This window comes from Agelaius phoeniceus, chromosome 3 (assembly GCF_051311805.1).
Source record: "Agelaius phoeniceus isolate bAgePho1 chromosome 3, bAgePho1.hap1, whole genome shotgun sequence".
In the NCBI taxonomy this organism is placed as follows: Eukaryota; Metazoa; Chordata; class Aves; order Passeriformes; family Icteridae; genus Agelaius; species Agelaius phoeniceus.
Genome location: NC_135267.1, coordinates 92,651,817 through 92,664,014, shown reverse-complemented (window position 1 = coordinate 92,664,014; position 12,198 = coordinate 92,651,817). Strand labels below are relative to the sequence as shown.

The 12,198-nt window shown below is 44.1% G+C and overlaps 1 protein-coding gene across 1 annotated transcript in view; it reads left to right on the top strand.

Annotated features, from left to right (window-relative positions):
* Positions 1-11,847, top strand: part of PKDCC (protein kinase domain containing, cytoplasmic) — a 36,704-nt gene extending 24,857 nt beyond the window's left edge. Inside the window, exons 6-7 of the mRNA XM_054630054.2 lie at positions 8,842-9,015; positions 10,586-11,847. Of these exons, the coding sequence (XP_054486029.1) occupies positions 8,842-9,015; positions 10,586-10,671 (260 nt within the window). The 3' untranslated portion in view covers positions 10,672-11,847. The remainder of the gene's footprint in view (positions 1-8,841; positions 9,016-10,585) is intronic.
* The last annotated feature ends 351 nt before the right edge of the window (positions 11,848-12,198 follow it).

The window sequence follows — 12,198 nt, the reverse complement described above, 5'->3', positions numbered from 1 at the left end:
GTGTGACCAAAGATGTTGAAAATCTGTAGATGCTTTATGTAACATATTGGATAATGTACATTAAATACCCTGAGTATAATATTGAATTCATTGATAAGAAAATGTTCTCAAACAGGGACAAGCCTGAGGAACTGGGTATGTTTCTAGAAATTACACTTATGTTAGATGTGTTCTCAGATTTAGCTGCCATGCCTTTAAGATGTGCAGGCCTATTTCTAGTTTGTTTTAAGGCCACTTTAACCAAACAAAAAAGGTGTTGTAATCTATTTCTATTTTAAGACTCCCTTTCCTTGCCATGCAAATATGAAGAAGTGATATAACGAGGGCTAAAATGGGCTTATATACCCACTTTTATAATTTTAATTCAAACCATAATCTTTCCTCAACTGATATTTGACTGATATCTGATACTAATACTGTATTGGAATTAATTTTTAAAATTTTCAATCCAGAGATTATGGAATTAGAAATTATTAATTAAAATTTATTCGGAGATAATGGAATGAGGAACTCTCCTGTGGTCCACTGGAGTTGCAAGGAGAGGGTGACAGGTGTCCTGGAAGGGAGTGGTGTCCAGGGAATCAGCCTCTTCTACTGGCAGGATGTTCCCAACAGAGATTGCAACCTCACCACTGAAACCAAGGCTGAACAGCTGAGCAGATGGAATATTGTTATAGATCTTGGTAGAGTGGTAGACAGGGATGAAAAGGAACAACTGGGATGCTTTCCCAAGCTGTAGGTTGAGGTCCTGCTTTGGCCCTATTTGGACAAAAAAAATATTTTTAAGATTGCATGATTTTTTAAAATGTTTTCCATGTTGCTCTGCAGCATAGACAAAGTTCAAGAAGGGTGTTTTTCAGCCCAGTGCCAAGTTAAGATAAATGAAAGGTGATTATTTGGTTCTCAGGCCAGACTGGAGTTAATCAGCTTTGCATTCATACCCCAATGGGTGCCAAGATGGGAGAGGCACAAGTTTGCATCCATTTTGCTTCAGATGATAGAACTCTCACATGGTGACTCACTCCCAGGACTTTTGCTCTCACAAATAGTAGAAAGGACAGGAATTTGTGATGCCATTCTCCCGTCATTTAAAGGTTTAGTGACAAAATAAGGCCTTTCTGGTCCACGACCTGTTTTGAAATCCTAAAAGAACCGGAGGAGAATTCAGATCCAAGAATTATAAGGTTTTGTTTAGTTTTGGTTTTGAGAAGAAGCTACAGAGAAGGTTCGGGTAATGGAGCATCAGAATTTGTCTTAGGTCTTAAATGCTTGGAATTAGGCATTATCTTGGATAGACCATTGTAAATTCATAGTAGGAAAGACAAGATCATGATCTTGGGCAAGTCATGTAAGGCCATAACTAAAACATTATTGCTGAGGAAACTGTGTGTTATCTATGTGAACTTATGTTTTTGAAAAGAAGACCTCCTCCTGTGAACACCACAAAGCGAGAAAGGTGATATTGATAAGCAGTAGGGAAGTGGCATGAAGAAAGTTCTTGTCAGGCCTAGTGTTCCCATAAATAAAGTTTAACAAGATGACATAGTCATATTACAGAAGGTCTTGGATATTAAGCTTTCACTGTGCTTCAGTTGTAAAGATTTTATAGTGCTGTAAATTATATTATGCTCTGGACTTTGGTTTAGTATCCTAGAGTAGAGGCGTGGGAGACATTTGATAGCTGTGTATGTGTTCTGCAGTCATAAATCACACTGCTGTTCATGTTGATATGGGAACATTGCAGCGTTTAAAACAACACCAGGAACAAATGCTTTTATATTCCATTGGCTGTTGGCCTCTCCTGCTGGAATCCAGAAGAATGTGAATTAAAACAGGAACCATATACTTCTTCTGACATATGTTATCTAAAAATGATTAAATCATTCCATTAATTATCCAGATTAAGGAGACTACAAAAAAGCTACTGATGTTCATCAGTAAAGTCATGCCCCAGTATCAAGGTTTTTATTACTTCAATCAAGTGACAGTGATTTGTACCGAATATCTGGCCCTTGAGCTAAGCCCCAGCCCCTCAGTTAACTCAGAATTTACTCAGAAATGCGTGAAATCAGCTAACACTCGTAAATCGGATAGCTTTGTTATTCATTAAAGCTAATAAATGACCCATTATTAGGTCTGGGGGTGTGCAAGCCCACAGAAAGCTGTAACTAGCTGCTGTTGCTAGCTGAAAGCACATTCTCAAAGCTAAAAATCTGGAAGGCTGGACATAAAGCAAAGACATGTTGTGTTTTCCTTTGTCTCAAGACAATTTGGCAGGATTACGCTGTATGTAAATATTTACAGTACAACAGTGTTTTGAAAAAAATATTCTGCAGGGTCACTATAGCAACCTGCTTAGGAATCTGTAAATCTACCCAAGAATTATTGAAATCAGTAACAAACTGCAGCCCAGATTCCTGCTCTATCAAAATATATTATAACAAATCTTATCAGCTTTATATTTTTTTAAATTATTTTTATACATATGCCTTTGGTGTCCCTTTCCCAGAGCCCTCAGGGCTGAGGGGGAAAAGAGCACAGGGCAGAAAGTCTCGTTTGCACCCTGCCTGGCGGCGGGGGGCTCTCACATCAGGAGCCAGGCAGTGCCAGCACACAGGAACACAGGAGCAGGTTCCTTTGCAGCCGTGTGGGTCTGAGCAGCTCTGCAGTGACCACAACCAATTGCTTGTTGCTCACTTGTGTCTCCACCACTGTGCAAGCCATTTACCCTGTTCCCTGAGCAATGTGTTTTGCTGTTGCTAAACTTCTCCCTGTCCAACTTAGCTCTGCACAGCAAAATGCTTTCTGCTGAGGTCCTCAGTTCCCTTCCAGAACACTAAAGAAGTCTCTGAGTGTCTTTTATAAATCCTGTGGGCCTCTGTCTTCCAGCTTAAATGCCCCAACACGTGACCCTAGGCAACTTCTGGCTTGTCCATCATCGGCATCCTCGTTTTTATGATTGGGTGGACCACATACAATATTTAAGCATCTGTAGGACATTTTGGGCCTGTTGCCTTTGGTAAATTGGTGTGTGCCACAGAGGTGGCTGTGGGTATGGAACAGCTCCCTGGGATGTGGGGCACGAGGCAGGAAGAATGCTCCAGCTGTGTCATGTTAACAGGAATAAAATGTAAGGGAACATGTTGTTCCTCTGGTTATTTATTTGTGTTTTGGTGAACGCCTGCATACCGATTTAAATACGGCTCTGCTGCTGGCACAACGGGAGCGCACAAAGAGCCACGAGGCCTGGTCTGGCCTGCGCGCAGGACACGGGAATGCTCCCCACAGGAGCAGGGCTCACTCCTGCTCTGAGGGAACGCTCCCCACAGGAGCAGGGCTCTCTCCTGCTCTGAGGGAACATTCCCCACAGGAGCAGGGCTCTCCTGCTCTGAGGGGAACACTCCCCACAGGAGCAGGGCTCTCCTGCTCTGAGGGGAACACTCCCCACAGGAGCAGGGCTCTCCTGCTCTGAGGGTACACTCCCCACAGGAGCAGGGCTCTCTCCTGCTCTGAGGGTACACTCCCCACAGGAGCAGGGCTCTCTCCTGCTCTGAGGGAACACTCCCCACAGGAGCAGGGCTCTCTCCTGCTCTGAGGGAACACTCCCTACAGGAGCAGGGCTCTCTCCTGCTCTGAGGGAACACTCCCTACAGGAGCAGGGCTTTCTCCTGCTCTGAGGGAACGCTCCCCACAGGAGCAGGGCTCTCTCCTGCTCTGAGGGTACACTCCCCACAGGAGCAGGGCTCTCGGGCTCTCTCCTGCTCTGAGGGTACACTCCCCACAGGAGCAGGGCTCTCTCCTGCTCTGAGGGTACACTACCCACAGGAGCAGGGCTCTCTCCTGCTCTGAGGGTACACTCCCCACAGGAGCAGGGCTCTCTCCTGCTCTGAGGGAACATTCCCCACAGGAGCAGGGCTCTCTCCTGCTCTGAGGGAACACTCCCCACAGGAGCAGGGCTCTCTCCTGCTCTGAGGGAACGCTCCCCACAGGAGCAGGGCTCTCTCCTGCTCTGAGGCAGAGCAATGCCTGGCAGGCCAGCCTGGCTTTCCCAGCAGTTGGGATGTGTCAGGCCTGGCTGAAGGCCGAGCCCACGGGACAGGCCTGCCCCTCGCTCCCTCAGGCACACCAAAGCCGCTCTCTTAGCAAACTGTGCATGGAGCTTCACAGGGCCTGCTGCCAGAAGTGTGTTTAAATGTGAGGTATTGGAACATGAGGAAAAGTTCAGAGTAAAATGAAGCATACTAAAAACATTAGTGTGTTATTGTCTATTTTGGATCCAGTGCTGTTCTCCAAGAGCTCCCTGGGAATCAGAAGGCACTGTTTGTAGAGCAAAACACTGCTCAATACCACTTTTTGCTGATATTGGCAAGATCAGACTCTTTCTGCTTACTTGAGAGCAAAGCAATTAAAAGCAATTCCAGAGTTGATGGCCAGTGTTCCTCCTGAGACTGGAGGAAAAAAGGAGGGAGAAAAAGGAACAACATTATTTTTCTCTCAAGGATGAACGTGGTTGTGTCTCTGTCATTGACCCACAGTGTATTGGCAGGTGATAAGAGAACTGGGCAAATCTCCAACAAGTAGCTGTAGTTGGTAGTAAAAATGCAGTCTGGCTGCTGTGGCTGAAATAAATGGTCATTAGGACTGATTAAAGTCAGATTTAGGGTGATTCAGACAGGCTAAAAGGGGGAAACCGCAGGCGGTTTCACATAGTTTATTATATACTTGTGGAGCTCTTTATATGATTCAGTCTAGTACAGTGAAAATGAGTATGTTTATAGATTGTAGTCGGTTTTGGGACAATGCAGGTGGTTTTTGATGGAAAAAAAAGATAGAATAAGAATTTAAAGCATTGGCTTTTTTTTTTTTTGTGCAGCTCTTGCACTGGTCAGTGATGCTGCAGATAGCTTTTAAAGATGCCTCTCTTACTTGTCACAACAAGTGGGTGATCTTGGTTTGAGGATCAGTGTGGCCATTATGGGGATGTGGCTAACAGGCTAAGAAACTTCTAAGATTTTGGCCTGATCAAAGCAGCATGTTTTGATTGATCAGAACAACCGTGTAAAAATATTTAAAACTATAAAAGCGATCACAAAACAAAGCTTTTGAGGATTACCTATCTTAAGCATAGCAAGGCATCTTGAAGCTCCAAAATGTTTACAAGAAATGCTTTGGAGTAGAATGTATATGTGTAACTGTGAGCTCTTGTATTACCTCCCCTGTGTTAAACTCTGGAGTAAACCCGTTGTAAGTAACATCAAGATCAGGCTTACTGCACTGCATTTAGTTGCTTCAATCCTCACAAAATTAGTTAATGGAGGAAAGGATTCTTTTTCTGCTGATACCAGTAGGGATGCCTTGCATTTCTCTGATCTATTCCTTGCCATTACCTTGATAGACTTTATGTACTCTCTGTCAAGCTATGTGTATGTACACAAAAGTGTAAATTTATGGCTGCATTTATAGTATTAGGAAAGCATTTATTGGTTTTAAACACCATTAGTCTGGAAATTGACCAGAACTTTGACCTTTTTATGATGTGATTTACTGCTGTGAGCCTTCAAATTCCAAGGACTCCATTTAAGCAAGTTCCAGGTCTTGGCAGGACAAAAACTTGGGCTGGAGCAGTCTTTAAACCATTGGAGTACTGCTTAATTGAGGAGCTGCACTGTGGTGTCCAATTTAAAGGTGTAGGAGAAGCCCAGCTTTCCTGAGGGCTGGACCTAATGTTATTGCTGGGACATCTCGGTGGAGGAGCATCCTCAGGAGGGTCCTTCCTGTTCATGTGAGAGGAGTGCCTTTCTTCACAAGTCATACAAGTAAGGGCTAAAGGGTAAGCTCCCTAAATCAACACTATGCAAGTAAGAGATTCCAGGGATGCTTGCCTTTACCATGCAAATGGACAAGGCAGCTGCCTTGCTCTGCTGGAAAAGGAGTGAGTTTTGAAGAGAAGTGCAGTTTGCTTAGACCACCACTTGATTGGTGTTGCAACGAGTTTCTGATCAGTTCTGACTGTAATAGTTTAAGAGAGGTTCCATGCTGGCTTCCCAGGGCAAGCAGGAGTGCCTGGCTGGTGTGGGAGCAGGAATCAGGTGCAGGGCTATCACTGCTCTCCACTTCTTGTGGCTGCCTTCCATTGGGATGCTCCTAAGGGAAGGCACTCTCAGGCAGCCATCGCTGCGGTTTGCCATGCAAGGGGGGAGAGGGGCTGTCTTCCTGCCTTTCCCCTCACTGCATCCTCCCCTCCCTGTGGGCAGCACAGGCTCCATCCCCAGATTGCAGGTATCCAGTGGCTCCTGCCAGTTGGAGGCCCTGCCAGAAGCTGTCCTTGTGGAGCCCAGCCTGTGTGACTGTGTGCCTTCCCTCAGATTCCAGCGGCGGTGTTTCCACCCGTGTGGTGCTTGGTGATCTCCCAGCCAAAGGAAAATACTCTTTGCATCTGTGTCATACTGCCATGTGCCTGTTACTTGTTCCCATGAGTCACTGGAGATGGTTTTGGCTTTCCCTCATGTCAGAACTGGCAGGGAACAGCAAGAAGGGACAGCCACAGGGCTCTGCTGAGTGGTGACACTACACTTGCATGGCTGTTTCCATCCTCGCTTGCAGACTCAAACCAGGACCTTGGCATCTCTGTTACTGCTGGTCCAACTCCGTTGATTAATGTGTCTGAGCTGCCCAGATGATTTACCAGGCTTGGTCACCTTGAAAAAGGCAATGGAAAGGGAGAACTTTATCTCCTACCTCTGAATCACTGCTGCTCCTTTGAAGTCTATGTCAGCTGAGAGCCTAACCCCTGAGTGCTGTATTGGGAGCAATGCTGAGGAAAAGGGAAGCGCTTTAGGCCTATTAAGATGCATATCTGTGCTCAGAGAAGTTTAAATATTTTAAATATTAAATAAGGGTCCTCAAGGTGGGCTTTCTTGCATGAAGAAAAACACATGATGTGATGTAGGGCTGCTCTCTTAGTGCAGTGATGGTGTGCTGAGGGATGCTGCAGCTTCCTCCCAGCCCCAGCATGGAGCCTGTCAGACTCCCAAAGTGCCCTGGAGAGGGGCTGGGACAGGCTCCCTGCTGTCACAGAGAATCAGGAAGATGCTTCATCTTCTACTGCCACAGCAAGGACCATCCTTTGGTGAATGCCCCCTGTGGCATGGGGCTTGACACAGTGCAGTGTGAGGTGGCTGTTCTGTGGTGTGCAAAGAGGAGCTGTGGATAATCACATTTTATATCCAGTCAGCATAGCGTGTATGCTGATACAAATTGTTACATACAGTGCTAACTACAGGGAATTGATTTTTTTTTTGCTTTTAATTTGTACACATCATTTTACTAGGCTGTGAGGTACAAATCAATACTCAGCAGTTCCATGTGAAGATAAGAGTATCTTCTGTTACATGCAATGATTGTTACACTACAGTTGATACAGAAACTGGGAAAAAAGGGACTTTTACCTAGCCAACAGTTTGATTTATGCTCTGACTTCTCTTCAAAAGAAATGCATAGATATTTTTGATGGAGAAATGACCAGCCATAATGTGGAACTACATTTTGAAAATTTTTTTCTTGTGCATGAATCTGCATTTCCTGAATTTAGAAAACGTTTTTGCTTTTGATTTAACTGGGACATGATCAGCTCTGATTTTGCTTCTTGTTTGAGAATGTTTCTTATGATACTTTAAATGAGCTAGAGCTTAAAATAGAATGTATTTACTACATTTGTTTCCCACTATTTCAGACTGTGTGGTGAGAATGAGCACTCATGAATGTGCACTTCTTTTTCCAGTTGAAATATTGACAGTTTGGAGTAGCAGACACAGTTGCCTTTGACTCAGTGCTGTTCATACAATGTGCTGTATGAAATATTAGCAGGCTGAATCAGCAGAGCAGGCAGAAAATGCCTGAACCAAAGTGACTTAAGAATAGACTGTGAGTCAGGGCAGGCAGCTCTGGTTTCCATAATAGACACAATTAGAAGAAATATAGAATGTATTTAGTTTTTTGAATAGGACGTGGGGAGGAGAGACAGGAGGGAACCATTAATTTGTGTGTCTGGAGGCTAAACAGAAGTGTTTATAAATGATCAGTTGAATTTGCTGATGCATTCATTAGAGAAAGCCCCGTTAGTGGCTGGGAAAGTGAGAGGAGCAGTGAACAGAGAACAAGAGGCAGCTCATAAAGGCAAGTGAGACTGAACGGCAGCCAAGGAGAGGAGCAGGCGGTGGGGCAGCGGAGGCGCGGCTGGGCAGGACCACGCTGACATGCTCCCGCTACTCCCCCCCTCCCTTCTCTTCAGAGGCCCATCAAGCGACTCCTCTTTTGTCCTAATCTGAGCAAGCAAAAAAAGTTTGCTTAATTAAAAGCCTGTCTTTTCTTCCTTCTCTAAAGGAGCCAGAGAAAAATAGCATGCTCTTCTGAGGGAGAGGGAGGGCTGGGAACGCCTGGTCAGGTCTCACCCCGACAATCCTGCTCACTGTTGGGAAGTAGGACAGTGAGTCAGTTCATTCAAGTGGATGCTGTTTATTCAATGGGACATTCTTCCTGTAAAACTCCTAATAAAACCAAAGCCTCGCCTCCGCAGTGGGGAAGGGGAAGGGGTTTTGTGCACAGACTGTTTATTTACAGACGCTTTCTGGAGAAAAAGGTGAGAAGAAGAAAGGAGGGAAGGAAAAGGAAACGAAAGTGCAGAGCTATAAACACATTTGGGAGTAAACCATAGCTGGTACAGCCTAAACCGTCAGCTTTTCCATCATATATCCTGCTCCTAAGCTGCTCTAATAAACCTTGCCTGTTAAAAACAACCAGTTTACTGGAGCTTTCCAACCACTGCTCTGCTCTGATTTGCAGAGTACAGACGGGTGCCTGAAGCCTTTATTCCTGATGAGAACTACAGATGCTGGCCATCCTACCACCACAAGGGCTGCCTCCTCTCCGTGTTTGATGTCAACGAAGCCATTGAGATCTGTGACAGCTACTCCCAGTGCAAAGCTTTCGTCCTGACTAACCAGACAACTTGGACAGGTAGGTCCTGGATGCTGTGGAGCAGAACTGAGTCACCTCTTCTGGCTGCCCTAAGTGTTTTAATACAGCTTGGGGAGTGTGTTGTGCTGGGCTGGGGGAGCCGCCAGCAGCATCTGGAAGTGAGGTAGTTTCTGAAGGTTCAGCTGAGGCAGCTTCTCTTTGGTGAGGCTTCTCTTTGCCAGCTGTCAGGGGAACAGAAATTTCAGACAGGCTCACAGGAGCTGGCACTAGAGGGCTAAGCACGTGGACCTCAGGTTACCAAACCACAGGATCTGAAGTGTTATTTTTTTGCATTTTTGTGCTTCTGGGAGGTGTGAGCAGGCATTTCCATGGAACCAAGGAAAATCTAATTCCTGTTAACCTTGTCTGTAGCTAACCAGAGACTACTATGTCATCATGTCAGACTATCTGTAGCTGGAATTTTGAAGTTAATTGATATATTAAAAAAGTATTTATTCTGGCGCAGGGAAATTCATTGGAAGTTTAGAGCAGCTCCTATCTCGGCTTACAGTATTAAAAGCAAATGGGACAGCAGTATATGTAGTCTTATTTGTCATTCCCTTTGCCATACCATTCCTGAGGCATGAGCACCTGAGTCCCTGAAACTTGCAGCTTGGAAATTTGCTCAGTAGTTGAGGCATCCTGTTTGCCATGCAATACTTTTAAAGAAAATAGTGTTATGGGAGCCCCCTAGAGAGGCAGGCTGGGAGCAAATAGCATTTGGTTTTCTCAAGTTTAGAGAGGGAAGGCAGAAGTACAGCAGACAAGGAGTGCATCTCTGTGCTGCAAAGAAAGGCAGTGATTTTGCAGGTCTGTGGGGCAGCAGGAGCTCATCGGGAGACAGGAATGTGAATAAGGTGCCAGGTCAGTGAGTGTGGGGAGGTAGAAGAGCTGTGCTGTGGCTCCCACAGACACCAAACAAAGAAACTTTGCCAAATTCAAGGATATAAATGGATATAATATATACTGGCCTTGGATATAAATGCAGCAGGTGCCTTATGCTACCCAGGCTGTTGTCACTTGCTGCTGCTTTTTGTCTGAGGACTAGAAACCTTGTTCCATCTTGTTTAAAGCCCAGAGCTACAAAGTGATCAGCAAGAGCTGTTTCAGAGAAAGTCATGTTTAGTACACATTGCACTGATCAGTTTTATAAAGATCAAACATGCAAATATGATTCTGCTTCTGTACAATCAAACTAATGTCCTTCATTTAAGCCCCCAACCCAAGCCTGTTTTTATTAGTGGGAGTCTCAAAACACTTTTTTAAAGACCACATGGAATTTGTATAAAAGTCTTCAGACCTTTCTTTCATTTACTGTGCTAGCTGTGCACAGATATATCTTGACCATAATTAGGTTAGAGTAAAGATACTGAAACCAGGGGAATTTTGGTGTCATTTTAGACAAAAACAGTTCAGGTTTATACCAGCTGGAGTTAAGAGAGAGTTCAGTCTTGCATGGCCTGAAGGTTGGTTGAAGTAGAATTTGAAATGTCAGCATTTTAAGGTAGGCTACCTTTTGCTCATCACTTCTAAATATTCTCCCCTTCCCCCTCTTTCCTATTCAATGCAGGTCGGCAGCTTGTCTTCTTCAAGATGGCCTCAAATCATATTGTGCCTGATCCTGACAAGATAACATATGTGAAGGTGACAGACTGACACCTAAAGTGCTCAGTCTGACATGTGAGTGAAAAGGGCTGTTTGTGTATAAATATAGGCAGCTGTTAGGTAGAAGGCGGCTGTGGCCGGAGAATAATTGCACTATTACTCATTCTAATCTATAGAGTGCTAAAGGAAACTTTAAAGTAATAACCTGCATGACCAGGATGAATGTGCAATAAAACAAGATTTTGAAAATGTGATTTAAAAACAAAGCAAAACAACCCAAAGCAAAGTACAAGAGATGATACACTGTTAGAGTATAATTTTGGTTATAAATCAGCTGGCACCTCTGGCTTTTCTAAGCAAGGTTAGCATAACATTTCTGACCTATACATGTGTGTCCAGGGATGAAAGCTGATCATTTCTCTGGGAAGCCTGTATCCTCCACACTGGTATTTATTTGGGCACGTACAATCACAACAGAGGAACTGAAGCGTATCAGTTTGTCTGCTGAATAGCAAACGTTGCTGAGGACAATCAGCATTTGTGTTCAAGCTATGGGATATGCAATGCCGGCATATTTGTCAAACGGAAGGAATTGCTTATGTTTAGAATTGCAAGACTGCAACTAATTTTCATTTTTGCTTCCAATGTTATCATAAAGTTTCATTTTTAATTTGAAAGAGCCATTTTATGGATCTAGCAAATCACATAAGCATATGAATAGTCCCACTGAAAGGGCAGGGACTTACCCAAGTGCCGAGTGCTTTGCTGGATAGGCCTGAGCATATGCTTACAATTAAGCCTGTGCTTAAGACTTTTGTTGAATCAGTTTGAATTGTTCAGGAAGCCACATCTTTGACAGACTGGCAAAGCAGTCCAGCTGGTTGAACAGTACTAATTTAATGACTATCTTGGAGTTATTCATACCTTTTATCATCAGGTCCTTGGTTTTCAAAGGCATCGCTTGCTGATTCTTAGAGTGAATGAAGTAAATGACCTTAATGATGTCAAATGAATGCTAGCCTTAATTCTATATAAAATGCATCTTAAAGGCAGGGTGTGTCTAGAGAATTTGCTTTCAGTGAAAGCAATGAAGTAAATGCTAAAGTGACCAATGTCATACTGTTTTGTAGTTTGTACAGTCAGGAAAAATGTGCTTTTGTTTCTCAAATTGTTTATTTTTGTAAAAAAAAAAAAAATAAAAGATAAATAAAATTTCTTTTATTCTTGGTTTTTGTGTGTTTATGTTTCAAATAAATGCCTCAATCTACTGTACTGTATGTAAACTTAAACTTGGGTTATTTTTTTCCAGAAAGTACTGAGGTTGTTCCAGTGTCTCCCAGGGAAGTGTCTGTTGGTGCCTAGAGTACTTGGTGGCTTTGCCTATGTGGTTGCCTGTCACAAAGTGAGTCACAGTTAGCAGACAGTGGTTGAGCAGCCTTTGCTGCTCTGTGCTTTGCCTTATGCTGGTATCAGCCTTTGAGCACTTGGAAGGGGCAAAGGTGAGAGCAGGATTTGATGAAATTGCTCCTTGGGCCAAAACAGAGGCTGGGCAGCAGCCCCTGCCAGGGAGGGCAGGGA